General features: G+C 47.1%; 1 protein-coding gene across 3 annotated transcripts; it reads left to right on the forward strand.

Annotated features, from left to right (window-relative positions):
• The first annotated feature begins 641 nt into the window (after window positions 1-641).
• On the forward strand, window positions 642-6,702 carry LOC127327507 (uncharacterized). 3 transcript variants are annotated; one of them, XM_051354280.2, is made up of 10 exons: window positions 642-1,138; window positions 1,271-1,388; window positions 1,649-1,745; window positions 2,348-2,454; window positions 3,011-3,133; window positions 3,340-3,493; window positions 3,800-3,860; window positions 3,978-4,339; window positions 4,548-6,123; window positions 6,226-6,702. In XM_051354280.2, the coding sequence occupies exons 1-10, from the start codon at window positions 1,008-1,010 to the stop codon at window positions 6,467-6,469; spliced, it is 2,973 nt and encodes a 990-aa protein (XP_051210240.1). In that variant the 5' UTR covers window positions 642-1,007; the 3' UTR covers window positions 6,470-6,702. The 3 variants fall into 3 exon arrangements, with proteins under 3 accessions (XP_051210240.1, XP_051210242.1, XP_051210241.1); XM_051354282.2 differs by having other exon boundaries at window positions 3,343-3,493; XM_051354281.2 differs by having other exon boundaries at window positions 3,014-3,133.
• Window positions 6,703-21,887: the final 15,185 nt, after the last annotated feature.

Here is a 21,887-nt window from a genome sequence, read left to right on the forward strand (position 1 = left end):
CTATATCTACAACTGAGCTCTCGTGGAAGAGATTAAGTTGGCAAGGTAATCCATTTTTTTTTATCTGTCAAGACCCCTGCCTGCGCCTTGGCAATTCCATCCGATCATCTTCATGGTACCAATAGTGCATACAGGGCCGGCGCCTCCGCCCGTCGGTCAAGTTGCAAAATCAGGTAGTGGTGGTTGCCTGCAAGTTCACTGGTAGTTCCTCTTCCAACAAACGAGCAGTGCGCCGCTTGAGATGCTGACGAGCAAACTCCAGTCAAAAAACTTCCCCTAGATCAAGCGAATCACCCTTGAATTGAGCAGATCTGATGAACCTGATAATCATTTGAGTTAAAATCGTGTTTGTGGTGCTATATTTTAGGGCACATGAAAAATTATTGCCTGTTGTGAGCCGTATTTTGGGGAATCTAAAATAGTTGAGATCGATTTCGTGCCAAAAACGTGAAAAAATGGCGCCATAAAACTAAAAAGTGGTGCCCAAAAATACGGCATATGGTGGAGATGCTCTTATATTCATACCCACGAAATGCTAATGTAGGGCACTGCCCTACCATAGTCCTTTAATGAAATAGTATATAGTTTCTCCTTCATATTGCTCCAGCTTGCTGCCGTGCAAACAAAAAAAAAAGGTTTTTGAAGTGAACCACGGATCAGCATTGCAATCCAATATCTGTCCAGCTGGGTAGTGGAAATGGGGATCGATCGGGCAGGCGCGGCAGTGTAGATTGAGAGAGTGTGTGTGTTGGGAACATAGGAGCTTGGGATCGGAGAGAATCATGGCGATCTGGTCGAGGGTCCGAGGAAGCCGACGTACCGCGCACTGGACACGTACCACAGCCACCAACTTCCTCTCCTTAATATAGCACACATCGGGGAAAACTCTCCCCCGTCGCGCGTCTCCCCGGATCGGAGTCACACGGCCGGTTGCTTCCGTTGTCCGATTGAGCGAGCCAATCAATCGACGAGTAAATTGAGCCGAGGGAGAGATCGATCGAGCGAGGATGCAGCAGCAGATGGCGGCGACGGTGGAGGAGCAGATGATGGTGAAGGCCATCAGGGAGGAGTGCCCCTGGGAGACCCTCCCCAAGCGCATCCAGGCCGCCGTCGTTACCAAGGAGGAGTGGCACCGCAGGTACGACGCAAAGGGACCAATCAATCTTGAATGTTCGTTGGGTTCCGTTGCGATCCCATTCGTATCAAGAAATGAGTTTCTTTGGATACCTGCCTGATGTTCTTCTGCTTTGCGAAATAAATGAAATGGCAGGGTCGTAGACTACTGCATACGGAAACGATTACCATGGACTTCCTGTTTCTCCCGCAAAGTATGCAAAGAGGGGGAGTACTACGAGGATCTGATGCGCTATCTGCGCACAAATCTCGCAGTATGTCGCCTGGATTTTCGCATTCTGTATATCTTCTTTAACCACATATGCACTGGTTTGCTCATATCTTGTTAGAACCAGGTTTCAGTAGTCTGCGAGAATTAAGAATTATTTCTGAACTTCTCTTGAGGTTATTTTCTAAGTCAATTGCTCACGTTTCCTTAGTATGTTCAACTAATTCTTCATTTCTAACATTCTCTGAACTTGAATATCTTTTCTTGGAAGCTTTCATGACTACTACTTTGATAAATATTTTTCAGTTATACCCGTACCATCTCGCAGACCACATCTGTCGAGTAATGAGAATATCACCCTTCAAATATTATTGTGATGTCCTTTTTGAAGCTATGAAGAATGGTAAGTACATAGAAAACATTGCGCTCTACCTAATTGTTTTTCCTGCCTGTCGACATGCTCTCATGCCCAGCAGCCTTTATGACTCCATTTAAATAATTTCTGCCACAAATAGAAACTTTCTTGTCTATGAACTATGGCGCCATGGCGGACCCAAGAATATTTGGAAGTCTGGGCAAAATGAAAATTTAAAGGCTTTGAATGCTAATTTCTGTTCAAATTATCGTGAAAAAGATTCAACGTAAGGCGGCGCCGCCAAGCCCAGACAACTGCCCAGGCTGGAGGGGCGCCTGATCTGCCCATGTCTGTGATACAACATATGGTTATCATTTCTCAATAAACCTATATGAATTTTCATTCAGTTAGTGCTATGTAGTTTGAACTCATTGCATTTACGGCTCACGCTAACTAACATCTTAACCTTGGGGACAAATGAAGTGATGGTATATTATCAGTTCCTACTTGACACTCAAATGAAGTGCTACCTCTGTTTCTACTTCACCCTAAACCATAACACCAAAATAAATATTGTCACCAAAAACAAACTTGTTCAATATGCTAATAGTGTTCTTTCTGTGGATCTAACTTGTTGAAAATTCTCATAGAGCAACCATATGACAGTATTCCAAACTTCAGTGCTGCTGATGCCCTAAGGATTACTGGTGTTGGAAGAAACGAATTTATTGATATTATGAACAAGTGCAGATCAAAGGTAATATCGAGATACTATGTCACTCGCATCTCCTGGAACAAAGACTCAAATTGGCAAAATTACTGGGAATAAATGAAGTATCTAGACTTACTGTGAATTTGTACAGTACCTTCAAGGCTTGAACACAATTTATTCATAAAAGGTTAAAACTATTAACAATTTAATTATAGAATTTTTTAGGAACAATTATCACTCAATTTATTATACTAATACTATGTGACATGGCCTCTTGCTCAGTTTCCACATGGGCCAAAAATGTGGACCCATTTTGTCAGAAAGGGGGTTTGATGCCAAATAGTGTAAATGTGGAATAAAATTCTTAAATTTGGTCACTTGTGGAATTGTCCTTGAATGTTGTAACCGCAGTCATCTGATAACAAATACAGGGTGAAAAGTGGAATTTACGAGTATTATTGTTGATCCGAGATGTGAGAATGATATTACATATTGAACATATAATGATGATTTCCATATGTCCATAAAGTGAACGTGACTCAGATATTCACTCCTTTCCTCATGTTATGTTATATAATCCCTCTTCTTCACTTCCTGTCAGAAGATAATGTGGAAGCTGAGTAAATCAATTGCCAAGGAGTTGTTGCCTGCACAACCCATAGACTTAGTGATAGAACCTTGGTGGGGAGTTCGTTTTGTCAACTTTACTTTGGAGGAGTTTAAGGTAAGATTCATCGAGGTTATCATTCTTGTAAATTATGTAAGTACATTATACTTTCTACATAATAAAATAATGGATTTATTGTGTATTCTCATTCTTATTTTGTAAAGTATTACATAAGTTTGACTAGGCCTTGTTTCTCGATAATATAGATAATTATAGAAATACACTTTTTATTTGTAGAAGTTGATTCTCCTATTTTACTGTAGAAGCTATCAGAAGAAGAAACATTAGCAATAGACAAAATATATAAGGAAGAAGTCAATTCATATGTTCTATTTGATCCAGAGGTTATAAATGGTCTTTATAGAAGAGGAGGGGTATACTTCGATGTGCCTGTTTATCCGGAGGACCGTTTCAGAGGTATGGATTCAGAGCAAGCTGTGCCTGTTTTGTTATATACAATTTTTGTTAACGGGCCCATAAGTTATTTTTTACTGTGGGAATCTACCCATAACTCATTGTTACAGTTGCCTATTATCACATTTTTGTGCTTACAAACACATGCATGGTAGAAGCATGTAGAATTCACAGTGGCATAATTTTTTTCCCATGTCATCTCATTTTATTGCGTCAAGTTAGAACCTAAATTGCGCAATTTTTTAGATTATGCATCTAAACAATCTTCTTAGTGATGCTTAGTTCTAAAACATTGTACCATTAATTCAGTTTCGAGACTTGAAGGTTTTGTTTCAAACAAGGATCAGTCCTATGAAGATCCAATTGAAGAGTGAGTAATTGCCTTTATAAGTCTTGTTCACAGTGAGCTCCATTGTTTATTCAAATTATGTGCATTGCTAGCCTTGTCTATTCCAGTTAAGTTTATTTTATATTTTTATGACTGCAGGCTACTATATGCTGTATTTGTTGTATCAAGTGAAAATGCCACAGTTGCTGAATTGGCTAAAACTTTACAGGCTGACCTTTACCAACTCCAGGCAGCTGCATCATTTGCTTGTAGACTGGGATGGGCTGTGAAACTTTTGGATCCAGATTCCGTTCTTAGAGATTCCAGTGCACCTGCATTGCCCAACAACATTCTTTGTGATGATGATGAAGGTTCACGTACAAGTATCAACTCAGAAAAATCTTGTGAATTGCTAAACAATGATTCTGATGGACCCAGAAAAATCTCTGGAACTGCTTATGTGGGATTTGTTGTGGATGCTAATGTAACTTCGTACTTGATGATGGGATCTCTATCTCCAGGCTAGATTTCCTTGCCACTCAAACTCCTACACTATTTTAACTTACAATAAAAAAATATGTTCAACATCTTTGACATGAAAGGAGCTATACTCCGAAAAATTCTTATTGATGGTTCTACAATTTCTTTCAAAGTGGCACTCTAAATTGATGACGCAGCCTCATTTAGATTAGTGGAGTGTACTGATCTTTCTGCTGTAACCTATTGCAGGATTGAAGTCTCACGCTGTAACGTTGTATGAGGCTGGAAAACTCGGCTATTCTTGCATTGCTGATCTATGCGATGATCTCGCTAGTTTAGAAGGAAAGAAGTTTGAGGGTGTGCTCCAGGAATTTGCAAACCACGCGTTTAGCCTGAGGTGCTTCCTTGAGTGTTTGTTGTCTGGTGGAACTTCACCAAATGAATCTACTGAAGAAAAATACCAGGACAGCTCTTTGCAGGATGACTTGTCTTTCCCTTTAAGTAACAAAAGCTCACTTCAGAGTACAGATTCAACTGGCAATGGCCAAGATGGCGACTTACGGCAGCAACAAGACTCAACGGTTGATTCCGATGCATCCTCACAATCCACTAATATATCCAAAAGAAAGGAAAGCACAGTAAATGATTTTGACAGCAGCCAGATGGTTACTCAAAATGACAGTAATCAGACTACAGAACTAGATGGCTCAACTGGTAACAACCCCTTGCTGAAAACTAAAAGAAATTATCGAGTCAACATTCTTCGCTGCGAGAGCTTAGCTTCTCTCACGCAATCAACGCTGGAAAGATTACTTCTCAGGGACTATGACATTGTGGTATCTATGAATCCTCTTCCATATTCATCAGTTCTACCTAGCACGGCAGGCCCGGTACATTTTGGCCCGCCTTGTTACTCTTCAATGACACCTTGGATGAAGCTTGCATTGTACACGGCTGGTGGTTGTGGCCCAGTATCGACGGTTTTCATGAAAGGACAACGTCTCCGGATGCTGCCTGAACCATTGACCAACTGCGAGAAGGCGTTGATATGGTCTTGGGATCACTCTGTGGTGGGTGGACTGGGAGGGCAGTTTGAGGGGAACTTGGTTAGTGGAAGCCTTCTTTTGCATTACTTGAACTGGATGACAAAACATTCTGCCGTGATAGTGCAGCCACTAAGCATAAATGATCTCGATGACTCGGGAAACCTTGTAACCATGGATGTCCCATTGCCCCTGAAAAATGCCAATGGATCAGTCCCATCCGCGTTAGCCGGCGCAGATTTGCCTGAGGAGCAGATGTCAAATTTGATTTCTTTGTTGGAAGACCTATCCAGTAAAGTTGAGCTGAGCACAGTTGGTTACCTTCGGGTAGTAAGGCTTCATAAGGTAATCGAATCCAGTGATCTTTCAAACAAGGAATGTTATGAGTGGATACCTTTGAGCTTGGAATTTGGAATTCCCTTGTTCAATCCAAAGCTATGTGAAAAGATATGCCAAAGGGTCGTCGATTCAAATATGCTTCAGAAAAACGACCTCGCTGAACACTACGAGTCTATGCAGAACGTGAGGAAGAGGTTGCGTGAGCTTTGCACCGAGTACCATGCTACCGGTCCAACCGCAAGGCTACTAAACCAGCGTGGAGGGTCGAAGAACTCTCCTCGCCAACTCTTGAACATTGTCAGTGGAAGATGGAGCCCATTTCATGATCCGTCGTCGCCGCCTACCCAAGGAGGAACGTCGCCGCGTGAGCATGTCAGACTGAAGCTCGGAAGACGGCCGAAATGTTTCACCGAAGTTCTGAGCTTTGATGGGAGCATCCTCAGGTATGTCCCAAAAAACACTTTACAACAAAAACATGACAAATGTGTTACATACTAGTTAATCATTAATACAACTCTTGTGCCCTATTTTTATTTTTGTGGTAGGTCCCACGCGCTTACTCCCGTGTATGAGGCTGCCACAAGATCTGTCAACGAAGATACACCATCCCCGACTGCTGTGAAGACTGACTCGGAAGATTCAGATACCAAGGACGTGGTCTTGCCTGGAGTCAATCTTATATTTGATGGCGCCGAGCTGCACCCGTTTGACATTGGTGCCTGCCTCCATGCTCGCCAACCTCTCTCACTGATAGCTGAGGCGTCAGCCGCGTCGTTGGCCATCAAATGACCGATGCACGCACTGCCATCACAAATTTTGCTTTGTTAATTTTATGGGCAGGATTGATTACTGTGTAGGAGGATAAAGTCAGGCTAGTTCTTTAAGGCATGGTGGGAAGATTTTGTTATGCCAGGGCAGTTTTTTTCTTTCTCCTAGACAACGACAACTTTCCGAATAAGGGATGAAATGGTTGGTGATCTTTCTGTGCACATATCATCAAGCCATGATGGCGTTTACTTGCATTAGTTTTTTATGAACATTACATTCACATGCTCTGATTACACATATTGTAGCATTGTCATGATCGCCCAGGAGGGTGGAGTCGTTGTGGATATCGTTCTCAACATCGGCAGCCTTCCTGATTGCGAATTTATTGTTGTTCTGTTGGATCTTTAGCGCAGTTCTGGACGTCACAGTTCTGGAAACCATTCAACACAGCCATGCAGCCAAGGTACGTCATCCCGCCATACATGAGGAAAGTATTTAACCTTTTTGCTCCTCTGTACCGGCACCTGCAACAGATCAACCGAGATTAACATATCACAAACTAATACAGACCGACATTAACATATCACAAACTAATACAGTAGCGTTAAAAATGAAGAGAAAACAAGAGAGCATTTTATATGTTTGAGACCATACGTACCATTGGGGGTCATTGGGTTTGGGCTCAAAGACCTGTGCTGAGAGATCCATGGCGAGCTGTTTGTTGACCTTGGTACATTGGCCAGGCAGCTTACTGTCCATCTGGGTGATCAGGCTGAACAGCTCCTCTTTCTTCTTCTGTATCTGTGCCAGCTGAGTCCGCACAAGGCGTTCTTTCTGGTTTTCATCCAGCTGAGGAAGCTGGCCACGCAGTGCATTGTTAGCGCATGTATTTGAGTTAATTGGCACGGGCGAATGATGTACCTTGGCTGTGTTTCTGCCAGAGGAGGTGACCCTGCGAGAAGACGTTGACGACGCCATTGTCTGGAGAAGTCGTCGTTGCGCTGCCGACGCCGTGCAGACCGCCTGCAGACGCGGAAGAGCGCGGTCGGCGAACTGCCTGGTCGCGTTACGCAGCGCCGCCATCGTCGCCCGTTGATATGGATATCCAGGCCTGGTACTCTAGGACAGCCATTGATATGATATTTGGGTCTAAGGTTGTACCAGTAGTTTATTATAATCTTGTTATTAGGAGATAATAATGTAGCCAGGTCATGTTGTGGGCCATCTAGGGTTTTAATAGAGTCCGTTTGACTTGGGCCTGTCCAAGTCGAACTAGGTTAGGCCCAATAAGGGGGCCGACCGGCCACCTCTCCCTCTCATATAAGGAGATGGCACGGCTAGGGTTTAGGGTAGTCTAGTTTTGATTCAAGTTATGTAGAACCTTGGGTTCCTCCAGTATCACCATCCCTGCGGGGTTGGCCCTATGACGGCGTCTCGGACGTTCGTCTAGTTATTCAATAAAGATGTGTGAGTTCTTGAGTCTGTCAAGAGTAATCATATGCGCTTGAGTATCCTTGAATCTGGTGATACTGGAGGAACCCAAGGTTCTACATAACTTGAATCAAAACTAGACTACCCTAAACCCTAGCCGTGCCATCTCCTTATATGAGAGGGAGAGGTGGCCGGTCGGCCCCCTTATTGGGCCTAACCTAGTTCGACTTGGACAGGCCCAAGTCAAACGGACTCTATTAAAACCCTAGATGGCCCACAACATGACCTGGCTACATTATTATCTCCTAATAACAAGATTATAATAAACTACTGGTACAACCTTAGACCCAAATATCATATCAATGGCTGTCCTAGAGTACCAGGCCTGGATATCCATATCATCTCTCCCCTTCTTCAAGAAGCGTTGTCCCCAACGCGTGAGGGTCTGCTAGAAAAAGGGTAGCGTCAGATAAGAACATCGCTGAACTTCATCCTCAAGCCTCGCCAGTCTTCCACCCCTCATCCTCCCTCTCGACTAGCTTGACTTGACCTTGGCGCCCTTTAGTCTTCGACGCCATCAACCTAATTGAGACACAAGCATCCTCCAAATGCAAACTGGAAATGCACCATGCATATATCACCCAAAACACACAGAACAAACTCCTGCACGCCATGGATCCAAATAAGCTAAAACACCTCCTAGTGCACCAAGCATATCACCCAAAACACACAGAACAAACTCCTGCACGCCATGGATCTAAATAAGCTGGAAACACCGAGTATGCACCCTTCTGAAAACCAATGTCTTCTTCCTTGAAAAAATATTTTTTTTCTATCCTTCTCTTCACGCGCACAAAATGAACCAAAACATGAGGCAGCCGATCTGAATGTGCATGCGTTTTTTCTAATACTGCTCGACGCCACGCACGCAGTCGATGGAATCAGATGTGCGCGAACCAAAGCAGACTGCGTCAAGTATGGCAACTACACCAAATCCGATCTGCATACCAATGCTCTCCTTTCCTCACGTAAAACTGTACCAATTCGTATGAAATGGGAGTAGTGTCCACGTGAAGCAAACCACCAATCAGATCTCCTTTTTTTAATGCTGCTAGGACTCCACACGAACAGAATAAATCCCAATATTTTCTTCCTTTCCTTCTGCTGGCCAGACTCCACGCACAATGAAAACCGAATTCAACACAAATGATCTGGACTTTCCTTTGCTGGCCTGAGAAAATATCTCACGTACCAAAAAATTCCCAAACCGAGCTGGTCTCCGCTTCTGTATTTTTTTTTCTGATCGAAACTACCAAGTGAACGAGCTGAACTCTGATCATGATCAATCGGCCCTGGCAGGAAAAAAAAATGAAGCAACGTGTTGATCTTAAACTCCTGCTGCAGCTCAAGCACGTCGATCGGAACCACGCCCACGAGCTGCTGCTCCTCGATCAAAACCACCACGCCATGATCTGACCTTTTCAGCAGAAAACCAATCTCCACGAACACGATCTTCACCAACACCACGTGCCCCCACAAGCCAACGCGATCACATCGACCACAATCTGATCAAGCACGTGGACCGGCTGGACGCTGCAGCAGAAACGATCTCACCAATTTGCAACGATCTTGCCTTCAACCTTGACGCTGCTGCCCACCTCCGAACGAACGAAGGCCTTCTCGATCTTCACCAACAGTAAGGCGGCGACGTACCCAATGGAAGCCACTGCAAATCGAGCAAAACAACCGAGCAGCAAATCAATCTGCACCGTGATCAACCTAGCGCTCTGATACCAAATGATACGGGGATTTGGCCCGATCTTTCACGATGCACCTTGTTGATCCATAGGACCGATAGATCTTGAACTCCCTTGACAGATTCAAGGATACTCAAGCGCATATGATTATTCTTGACAGACTAAAGAACTCACACATCTTTATTGAATAACTAGACGAACGTCCGAGACGCCGTCATAGGGCCAACCCCGCAGGGATGGTGATACTGGAGGAACCCAAGGTTCTACATAACTTGAATCAAAACTAGGCTATCCTAAACCCTAGCCGTGCCATCTCCTTATATGAGAGGGAGAGGTGGCCGGTCGGCCCCCTTATTGGGCCTAACCTAGTTCGACTTGGACAGGCCCAAGTCAAACGGACTCTATTAAAACCCTAGATGGCCCACAACATGACCTGGCTACATTATTATCTCCTAATAACAAGATTATAATAAACTACTGGTACACCCTTAGACCTAAATATCATATCAATGGCTGTCCTAGAGTACCAGGCCTGGATATACATATCACCCGTTTCGCTTCTTCTTCGCTTCGGATGTCTCGGGCGTGATCTCGCTTCGACTGCGAATAAGTAAGCTCTCTCGTGGTGCGGTGGTGCCTACTTGTATAGGCGAGACCAGTGATCCGAGTTCGTCACGATCACGTCTACATCTCCGTTTCCAACATCAGCTCATTCTCTCGTTGAAATTAACCAATTGAAGATACCTTGATATATGGCCTACTTGTTCTGTTGGATCTTTAGCGCTTCCGATGTACGTGCGGATATATGGAAGAAAACGAGGTGGAAACGAGTAATTTTGGTGAGCTATATCTTGATGTTGCCATTAGGCATCTCCAACCGTCTGACGCATTCCGGTCAATACAAATAACCATTTACGTTTGTTTGGGTTGGGTCGTGGATAAGAAATTGGTCTTCCAGCAATGATTAACCGTTTGGGCCGGGTAGCCCAGCGGCCCGATGCATTTTAAGTTTGCGAAGATTTTTTTCATTAATAGATAAAAAAAATTCACATATGTTTTGGGACATAAACTGAAACAGTGCATAATGAGGAAGCCTAACTAGCGTGTAGTGCTGGCCCTCGCCTTCTTCGCTACGAAAAAAGAACACTCTGTCACCCAAACTAGAAAAAAAAAACTAGAGGGTTCTATGCGTCCCCGTTCTTGGCTGCGATGCCAGAACATTCAGAAACCTACAATAGCGACTTTAGTTGGCATTCGTTATTTTCGTTGTAAATAAAGAACACCATAGAACTTACAGCTGATTGTCTCACTATCTTCATCGGAGTCGATGCTGTGGTAGTGCCTGCAGCGGGATAAGTCGTCGAACACCCTAACGCTCACGTCGCCTTCACCTTCATAGAGAAAGTGCAACATGCATCTAACCACTAGGTTGTGGACGCGGGCAAACTTCTTAAAGCCAGAATCAAGGTACATGGTGCCTTGCCCGTCAAACATGACCTTGACAAGTGTTTGTGACGGTAAAGCACACGTCCGTTGGGAACCCCAAGAGAAAGGTATGATGAGTACAGCAGCGAGTTTTCCCTCAGTAAGAAACCAAGGTTATCGAACCAGTAGCTCAGAGCTCAGTTCAGTTTATGATCTAGATGCTTCTGCTCGTGGTTCTCGATCGTCCGCTGGTAAGAAGTCTCGTAGATATGGCAAAAATACTAAATCTAAAATAGTTTCTCGATGAATGGCATGTTTCGGAATAGCAGAGGTCTTGGTGACTTGGCTAAACATTCTCACATTGCCGATGGTTGTAGAGATTATGATTTAGATTTTATTGCTATATCTGAGACGGGTAGGCGAAAATTCTCACAGAGTTTCCTCGACCGTTTATCAGGCGGGATTAACTTTCAGTGGTTTTCTCGCCCGCCTCGTGGCAGATCTGGGGGTATTTTACTGGGCGTCCGTATAGACACCATGACCGTCTTAGCTAGTTCTGATGGCGAGTATCATATTAAACTCGATATTCAGAACAAAGCAGATGGTTTCATCTGGAGTCTGGTCGATGTGTATGGTGCTGCCCAAGACGCCTTTAAGGCTGACTTTTTACGTGAGTTGGTAAATCTTGCAAAAGATAATCCGCACCCGATTTTAATCGGAGGGGATTTTAATTTGCTGAGATTCCCTCATGAGAAAAGCAAAGGCATTTTCGATGGACATTGGCCATTCTTGTTTAATGCTATCATTGATAGCTTAGACTTAAGAGAGGTTTTCATGTCCGGTCGACAGTTTACTTGGGCCAACAGTTTACCTGAACCCACATACGAGAAACTAGATCGCGTGTTGATGGATACCGAATGGGAACACAAATATCCTATGGTGTCCGTCCGCGCACTAGAACGTATTGAAAAACTGTCTGACCATGCTCCTATCCTGTTAACTACTGGGAATCCTCGATCTGTTTGTAAGCGGCCGTTCAAATTTGAACTTGGCTGGTTAAATCGTGAGGGTTTTCATGAGATGGTTAAGACGGTTTGGGAAAGACCAGTTAGAGGTGGCTCTCCAATATTGAGATGGAATAATAAGATGCGTGCTATGCGCAAACATCTCTCTGGTTGGGCTGCTCATATGGCTGGTATTCTGAAAAAAGAAAAGGCTCGCTTGTCTAAAGAGATTGATGATCTTGAGGCCATAGCGGAAGTGAGACCGCTGTCCACGCAAGAGATTGATCTTAAGAATCAATCCAATGCACAAATGGCGAGTCTTCTTCGCGAAGAGGAACTCAAATGGTATCAAAGATCCAAAGCCCAATTCATTTTGGAAGGTGATTCGAATACGTGATATTTTCATGGATTAGCCAATGGCAGACATCGGAAAAAGCGTATTCACTCTCTTATCCAAGATGAAGGGGTGATTGAAGGCCACGAGCAACTCAAATCTTACATTACTAATTATTATAAAGACCTGTTCGGTCCTCCGGAGGAAAGCTCTTTTTCTCTTAACGAGGACTTAACGGATGACATACCCCAAGTTTCTATGGAAGAAAATGGCCTACTAACCGCACCTTATTCTGAGGATGAGGTTCAGAAGGCGATCTTCCAAATGGAATGTAATAAAGCACCGGGTCCAGATGGTTTTCCAGCGGAGTTTTATCAAACTTTTTGGGATACTATTAAATCGGACCTTCTAGATTTGTTCAGTGATCTTCACACAGGACAACTAGAATTATTTCGTCTAAATTTTGGTGAAGTAATTTTGTTACCGAAGGTTAATGAGGCAGAAAGGATTCAGCAATATAGACCTATTTGCCTATTAAACGTCAGTTTCAAGATTTTCACGAAAGTGGCCACCATTAGACTTAATACGGTTGCGGATCATGTCGTTCAACCATCACAGACCGCTTTTATGCAAGGAAGGAATATCCTTGATGGAGTGGCAGTGTTGCACGAGACGGTACATGAGATGCATTCTAAGAAATTAAATGGGGTTATTTTAAAATTAGATTTCGAAAAGGCGTATGACAAGGTCAAGTGGTCTTTTCTACAGCAGACACTTAGGATGAAAGGTTTTTCTCCAGAGTGGCGCGCTCTAATATACGATTTTGTGTATGGAGGTAGTGTGGCTATCCGGGTTAATGATGACACCGGCCACTATTTCCAAACACGAAAAGGGTTACGCCAAGGGGATCCGTTATCACCGATGTTGTTTAACATCGTAGCGGATATGTTGGCAATACTCATAGAGCGGGCTAAGTCTGATGGCCAGATTGAAGGTGTGATCCCACATTTGGTTGATGGGGGTTTATCTATCCTTCAATATGCCGACGATACAATTATTTTTATGGATCATGATCTCGAAAAATCTCGTAACCTCAAATTAATTTTGGCGTCTTTTGAGCAGTTGTCGGGATTGAAAATCAATTTCCATAAAAGTGAATTGTTCTATTTCGGTGATGCCCAAAACGATATGACTCTATATGCAGAGTTGTTTGGTTGTGGGCAAGGCCAATTTCCTATTCGCTATTTGGGTATTCCGATTCATTATCGGAGACTTACAATTGCTGAATGGAAAATTGTGCAAGAAAGATTACAAAAACGCCTTAGTAGTTGGAAGGGTAAATTGCTGTCCCTCGGAGGGAGATTGGTTCTCATTAATTCAGTACTGACAAATATGGTACTGTATATGTTATCATTCTTCCTGCTGCCAAAAGGAATTCTGCATAAACTCGATTATTATCGATCCAGATTCTTTTGGCAAGGGGACAGCGAGAAAAAGAAATATCGACTGGTTAAATGGAGCGTAGTCTGTAGTCCCAAAGATCAAGGCGGACTGGGAGTTCATGATCTAGAGGTCAAAAACTCAGCTCTGCTAGGTAAATGGCTTTTTAAGCTTCTTACTGAGGATGGGATTTGGCAAACTATTCTTCGTAGAAAGTATATTGGCTCGAAGGCGCTATCCCAAGTGGTTTGGAAACCTGGGGATTCCCACTTCTGGGCTGGTCTCATGGCGACTAAGAATGTTTTCTTTCGCCATGGTACTTTCTCTATTAAGAATGGAGAACAGATACGCTTCTGGGAAGATGTTTGGTTAGACAATGCTTCCTTGAGAGAGCAGTATCCTGCCTTGTGTCGTCGTGGTGAACAGACAGATGCCATAGGATGGCTTAGATTGGGGCCGAATGGACGCTAGAGGATTCGGGGGAGGGTTTGTGATCAGGTGGGATGAACTTCCGGATGGTTTCCTCAAGAACTTGGCCAAGGCCAGAGGTTGAAGAAGAAAGACACAAGGAAGAACTCGCTCTAGATCACTATGTTCATTGATTCTCACAAGTTACAGGTTTGTGTTTTTCCCTCTGTGTTCCGCGCCCGTAAGGAGGGCAGCCCCCTCTCCTTATATAGGGGAGAGGGTGGCTTACAGTGCAAGAAACCCTAATGGCATCTTTGACTGGACAAACTACTTTACAAGGCTACTTTACAAAGCTACTTTAATCATAGATGACACCGGGGTCTTCTTTAATCAGGGAGGCTGACGTCCTCCGGCTTCTTTCTTCGTCATCTTCTTCTTTATCGCCAGCCCTTCGTTTAAAGCTACTTTGCTTAGCTCATCTTTGTCTTCTAGCTCTGGAGAGGATCTTTGACCAGCCTTGCCGACAAGCTCTTCCTTCCGGTGGCCCGGTACCTTTTCCATCCGATTCCGGTATCCCTCCTCTGAGGATACCGGCTTAGCCTGTTCAGCCAAACGCCTATCTTAGACTCCGGCATGAACATCTAACCGGTATCCTGATGGCTCAAACCATCCGGTTTGGCATGCCTTTGGCATACCGGGGGTCATCCCCCCAACATTAGTCCCCGAAGCTGGTATAGTCTGGCGGATTCTATCCAACAGACCATGCCAGGTTCTCATGTCTTTGGATACCGGTTTAATCCATCCGGCTTAGGGCTTGGATCCGGCATCTTTGCCCGGATTTTCCTCATCTTTCTTTGTAAGTCATTCTCCGGTATCTTTTCTTCCGGTATCTTAGTCATTTAACGCCTCCTCGGCGAAGTCGAGAATATCTCGGGCCCCGCGTGCGACAGGGACATGCGCACTGTGACTGACGCGCCAGTGTCAGTTGTCACTTTGCTTCGACTCCCGCGCGCCCATTTAATGCACCGCTGCGGATCCCACTAGCCGTTTTGGATCCTGTGTGTGCCTCCGTGTGGCCTCCTATTATCTCGCGTGTACCTCTCCGCCACGTGGCGGCCCATGGTGCGAACCGCCGCGGGCCGCGAGGCGAACCGCCGCGGCCCAGCGGTTTTTAGCCCACCTCCCTTCTTCTTTATAAGGACAACCGCCGCTCCTTCTTCCTTTTCTCGCATTCTCCACTTCCTCGCGCACAGTGCTCCTCGCCTCTGCGCCTTCGCCGTTCTCCGTCCGCCGTCGCTCGCTCAAGCTCCGTCGCCCGGCGAACTCACGCCGTACTTCCGCCGGACTTCGTCGTGCGGGAACCTTCTGCAGCGCCCTCACCGCGTCCGCTGCATTCGTGCTTCCTCGAGTTCTTCCTCACCTCGCCGTCGACGGACTTCTTCGCCGGCTGCAGGCTCACCGTCTCTTCGGCGAACCTCTTCTTTTGCGACTCCGCCGCCTCAGGTTAGGCCCGATGCGCCTTTACCCCTTTTCTTCTTGCATTTCAGATCTTGGGGGCGGTAGAGTATTTATCCCTTCTTTATTTTGCTTTTCCTCTTACTCGTAGATCTTCGCGCGAGGGTCTCTTTGGGGAAAACTGTTTTCCGATAGGTTCCGGTGCCGCCTAGATCCATATGTCCCGCGAAGGGTCTCTCCCCGCTGCTACCTCTAGTAACCAAGGCAGTAGCACCTCCGACAGGCTAACCGAAGATCTGGCCCAGATGGATCTGGCATCTAGCCGAGACCAAGAGGCCGGCACATCTAGCCGGGCCTCCGGAAAAGATAAGACACGCGGAGCCTGGAGGGGTTCCGACGTGACTCAGTTTGAGATCGACTGGCTCTACCGGTCTAGGAGGATTCCGGAAGGAGTCATCTGCCGGCTTCCAGGTGACGAGATCGAACCGGTGCTCGAACCCGGTGAGGTCGTTGTTTTCCTTGCTCATTTTGAGCGTGGTTTCGGCCTTCCTGCCTCTAATTTCTTTCGCCAATTCCTTAACTTCTATCGACTCCAACCTCATCACCTTCCCGGCAACGCCGTTTTTTATCTTTCTTGTTTTGTGGCCTTCATGGAGGGCTACATTGGCATCCGTCCCGCTCGTGAGACGTTTGCCCGCTTTTTCTCCCTCCGGATCAACTCGGTCCAGGGCAAGGACATTCCCAAGCCCAAACCCCCCGTTCAATGCGGGTCTTGTATCATCGGCTCCCGCCAAGGGAGCCCCTTTTTTAAGTTCAACGGCCTCGAGTCTTGCCGGTTGTGGCAGACGACGTTCTTCTACGTGAAGAACGAGGGCGCCGTCGACCTCATCAACTTGCCGGCGTTCAACCCGGCGCCGCCCGCCAAGATCAACTGGCAGTACAACCCCGGTACGGATCACAACGAGACGAACCGGGTGGTACGCTTCATGTTGAAGTTGATGAAGGACACCGGCGTTTGCTCCGACGATATCATCCGCGCCTTCATCTGCCGCCGGGTGCTTCCCCTTCAGCAGCGCGCTCACAAGATTAGTGAGATGTACGGCCCCGGTGATCCCACCAAGATCACCGGCTTGCCCTTGAGCAAGGCTGATGTGGTCCTGAAGGCTAGCCAAATCTGCCAAACGGACATGCCGGATGACTGGGAGTGGGGCCTTTGCCCTCTCAGCTCCAGAAATCCTCCGTCCCAAGAAGTAAGAAATTGTGCGGCTCGGGTCGTGTTACCGGTAACTTTCATACTTGCGACTAATTTCTCTCTTTTTTCCTTTGTTTTCAGGCTAGGGCTCGCTTCCCCCGGATTGACTTAGACCGACGAGGCCCTTGCCGGAAAAGGCCTCTGGACAAGTACGATCCGGATCCTGTCATTCATTGGCTGGATCTGAGGATGGGCCGGACTCCAGCTTCTCGCCTCGGCAAGTCTCCGCCGGAACCAGCTGGTTCGTCTGATGACTTGATCTTGCTCGAGGTAGCTTTTCTGTTCGTTCTCTCATACTCTTTTGTTATCTCTGTTCTGTAGACATTCGCTCAGCCAGCATCAACCCACAGGTTCATGAGCATGTGGCTCCTCTGCAGGCCGAAGTTGGGGACGAGTTCCTGGACAAACTGATGGCCGAAGGCCAGAAGAATGATCCTCCAGCTGCTGACGCCGGCCCTAGCCATGCTCCCCCTGCCAAACGCCCTCGGACAGAAGTCATTGGAGGGAAGCAGGTTAGCACCAAGCGCTACAAGCAGAAGCGGATGCCGGTTTCTTCCGGGTAAGTTCTTCTTTTCTTTTTATGGTCTCTCTGTTTCCACCAAGTTCTTTTCCGGTTGCTTTTTCCAATTTGTTCTCTTTTTTCTCTCTTTCAGCCCTGCGCTTGAGCTTGGCTCGAAGCCGGAGGGCTCTGCCGGCTCCGCAAGGACCTCGACTCCTCCTCCTCACTCAAGTCTGGTACCATCTGGTGCCGGCAACACCTCTGCCTCCCCTTCGGGAGGCACTACAAGTTCGGGGCGCGCGGCCCCAACACCTCCTGATCACCGCGCGGAGGAGGACTTCACCTCCCCTCCAGAAGCCCAAGACACCGGCGCCAGCAACATCGGCGCCGGCGGGCAGAATGCCGGGCAGGCGGAACCTCTGGTTCCTCCTCCCCCGAAGAAAAAGAAGAAGCAGTCAAGCTCTTCCCCCACCGCGCCGGATACTTCCGCGCCGGTATCTTTTCCTCCTCCTGGGGCCACGCCGACACCGCCGCCAAGCCAAGGACCTTCCGTGGCCAAGCGAATGGCGCCGGCAGAGACCCCCAAGATCACCAAATTCCTCAAGCCCGGGGCTTCCCGTGGCAAGGCTGTGGAGGGCGACGCCTCAGGCGGCTCGCGGGACGTGGTGCTGCACGTTGGTCCTGCTGCTGCTGCTGTCCCGGAAAAACCTTCCGGCGTCCTAGGCCAGATCGTTACGCTGAATCGCGCGGGCAAGGACCTGGGGCACCTTCTCCCCTACTCCCAAAAGTGGAACGATGCGGATATCTCTGCATCCACCCGCGGCTTGGGGAAGGACCGCCTTCCAGCGCCAGACCCTGCTGGGCCTCGGTGCACTGAAGAACACTTCACGCGGCTTAAACGTGCCGTGAAGGAGTTTGACAGTGCGTGGTACGATGCCACCAGCAATGTGGTGGTAAGTTTCGCTAAACCTCTTGTATTTTTTGTTGATGCCGGTTTCTTTTCTTTCCGGATCTTGTCTATCCTCCCAGTCCCCGAGTTTCGTGTTGAGAGCGTAGCTCTTAGCGCGAAACTTCAACTAGAAACGCGCGAAACCGGCATTGCCAGTCCCCGAGTTTCGGGTTAAGATCTCTTGTTTCTTTCTTTCTGACAACCATCTTCCTTTGAACAGAGCACTGCTGACGCCCGGAAGCAACTCTTTGAGGAGCTTCTGTGGGAGCATCGGGACCTTGCCGAGGCCCACAGCCACTGCCAAGGTTTGTTTTGTTTCTTTCCCCTCCGGCATCTTTTCACCGGAATATTTCCTTCTTTGATATTTACGCATCCTTTTGTTTAACAGTTGTTCCGGAAGCTACCATCGAGGCCCTTAAGGCCCAGGTTACCAAACTTCAAGGTACCATCCTTTCTTTTTCGGCTAGCCCATTCCTTTTTTCATTTCATCTATTGTCGCTTGCTAAAACCTTTCTTTCCGGTACTTAGGCGAGAAAGAGCAGCTTCTCAAGGAGCACAACGAGGCACTGGACGCCCAGAAGACCGCGTTGAGGGAGCTGAAGGAACAGGCTATGCAAGCCGCGCTCCAGCACGAGCAAGCTCTCAAGGACGCCCGGGTCGCGGCTGAGGCCAGGTTGGCGGAGGTCGTGGAGGACTCCACGAACTCCAACACCGTACTAACGGCAGAGCTGGAGGAGGAGAGGAAAGCGCGGAAAGCAGCGGAGCGCCTCATTGATACCATGACCACTGATCACCGGGAATACGATCGGTTGGTTATGAAGATTGACGCGCTAGCTCTCCGTAAGTCCCTGCCTTGCCCCTTCTTTCGCTTATAAGCTTTCTCCTTTTGAAAATGTATCCTTGTTCCTTGTTCTTCCGACATGCTTTTTTCCGGTGTCTTGTGTTTATGCTTTTTCCTTCCTTCTGTAGAGCATTTCCCGGAATCCCAGGTCTACGCCGTGAAGAAGGTGAGGGAGGATCGGGTGGCGCGGGAATTTCCCAATATGGACGCGCACTGGGATGGGTACGACTATCTTGTCGCCCTCTCCGCGCGAGTCCAACACATGCGCTGCGTCGACCGGCTCCTTGCCGACCTACCAGCTGCCGCCATCCAAATCTTCAAGGTGCTGTGGCCTGAGGAGGAGCTGCCGGAAAACATCACGCTTACTGCCCACCGGCTCAAGGATGCCGGGCACCGGATTCGCGAGTGGCAATGCTCCGCGGCTCGTGCCGGAGCTGACACGGCGCTGCGCTCCGCATGCTCCTGGTGCCCTGATCTGAATCTGGATGCTCTTCAAGGCGTACGCCAAGATGCTCCCACGGACACGGATCCGGTGCTCACCGCGAAGCGGCAGGACCGGGCCTACCAGCTTGCTGAGTATGCCGAGGTCCGCACCTTCATCCCTCCCCCTCCTGGTGTCAAGGACTACCTCAGCGATGAGGAAGAAGAAGACGAGGGAGATGAAGATGAGGCTGCTGAGGACGTGCCGCCGGAAGCTTCCGAGGCCAGCACTGCTCCCCCTGAAGACGCTGAGACCGGTGCCGCTCCACCTGATGCCCCCGCTGCCTGATTACCTGCCTTAAGATTTGCCTTGTCATGCTGTTTGGCCCTGCGTGCCTTAAAACAATGTTCTGTTAAATTCTGCCCCGGTATGCCGGGGCTTATGATGTAAAACTTTAAGTCTGCTTGTGGTTGCCGTACAACATTTTATGCGGGTAAGTTATACCGGTAGCTAAGTATTTCTAAGTTTGCCTTAGCATATTTGCTTCTGGTTTTGCTTTTATCCTGCACCGCAAAGATTTCTAAATTGTTTCCGCATCCAATTTGATGCATACTTGGTTCTTTTGCCTTGGCTCTGCCTGCCTTCTCTGGGCGTTCTTTGGCGTATGAGCACAAGGTTCTTTCACCAAACAAGCATTTTCTTGAACTTAGAAACAACTTCGAAACTTTGCAAAAAACCGGTTAAACCGGGGTTAGTTAAATTTTCCGGATTGTTCTTTCCTGCTCTCCCTCTCCGCAGTTCATGTGCTTATCCCCTACCGGTTTATCTTGCTTGCCATGAAGCCGGTTTGCGGACAGCAGCAGAGTCGAAGACTCCGGTAGGATTTAGCACACTACTAAACCGGAAAGAAAAAACGTTCAATAAGCAACCGGTAAACTGAAAAAATAAACAAGTTACATGCAACCTTGTTGGGGTAGTCCCCGAGATTCATTCAAGGTTCCGGCATCTTTTATTCATAGCAATTAAGGTACAAAAAAGGAACTTCTTACACCACGACTTCAAGAGTAGAAAGGACGCAACAGAGCTACGTTCCATGGACGCTTGCTCTCCTCTCCGGACCTGTCCGCCTTTCCTTTTTTCCACTCCTGTGCATCGATCAAGTAGTATGCATCATTGTGAAGCACCTTGCTTACAATGAAGGGACCTTCCCATGGTGGCAAAAGCTTATGCCGGCCTTCAGTGCGCTGCACTAGGCGAAGCACAAGATCTCCTTCCCGGAAAACTCTCGGGTTAACCTTCCGGTTATGATAGCGTCTGAGGTTTTGCTGGTAAATGGCTGTTCTTGCCAAAGCCAGCTCTCTTGCTTCTTCTAGCAAGTCCACATCATTTTCTCTGGCCTCTTTGACCTCTTGCTCAGTATAGAGATGTACCCTTGGTGAATCATGAATGATGTCGGTTGGTATGACCGCTTCTGCTCCATAAACCATGAAGAACGGACTGTATCCGGTAGACCGGTTTGGAGTTGTTCTTATACTCCACAGTACTGATGGTAACTCATCGAGCCAACATCCCGGTGACTTTTCCACTTCATCAATGAGTCTAGGTTTGATACCGGAAAGTACCAAAGCATTCATTCTTTCCACTTGGCCATTGCCTTGTGGGTGTGCCACTGAGCACAAATCCAACCGGATGTTCTTGTCCTCACAAAACCTTTTGAACTCACCTTGAGCAAAGTTGGTTCCATTGTCGGTGATGATGCTGTGCGGGTATCCATACCGCAAAATGACATCTTTCAAGAATTTTACCGCTGTGTGTCCATCACATTTTGCGATAGGTTTTACTTCTAGCCATTTGGTGAATTTATCCACCATGACCAAGATGTGAGTCATGCTGCTCCTTGCAGTTTTGAATGGGCCAACCATGTCAAGGCACCAAACGGCGAACGGCCATGTTAATGGTATTGTTTTTAAACCGGACGCTGGGGTATGATTTTGCTTGGCGTACCTCTAGCACCCGTTGCATTTTCTTACCAAATCCTCAGCGTTTTCCAAAGCAGTGGGCCAATAGAACCCATGCCGGAATACTTTTGCTACCAGCGCCCTTGATGAAGCATGATGCCCACATTCTCCTTGGTGAATTTCCTCAAGCATTTCTTTCCCTTCTTCCGGTTCCACGCATCTTTGAAGGATACCGGTAACGCTTCTCTTGTATACCTCACCATTG

This window comes from Lolium perenne, chromosome 1 (assembly GCF_019359855.2).
Source record: "Lolium perenne isolate Kyuss_39 chromosome 1, Kyuss_2.0, whole genome shotgun sequence".
NCBI lineage: Eukaryota > Viridiplantae > Streptophyta > Magnoliopsida > Poales > Poaceae > Lolium > Lolium perenne.

Coding starts and splice junctions, on each gene's coding strand:
- LOC127327507 (XM_051354280.2), top strand. CDS start 1,008: ATGCAGCAGCAGATGGCGGCGACGGTGGAGGAGCAGATGATGGTGAAG. Junction 1,389..1,648: donor ATCTGCGCACAAATCTCGCA/GTATGTCGCCTG, acceptor AATATTTTTCAG/TTATACCCGTACCATCTCGC. Junction 1,746..2,347: donor TTTTGAAGCTATGAAGAATG/GTAAGTACATAG, acceptor AAATTCTCATAG/AGCAACCATATGACAGTATT.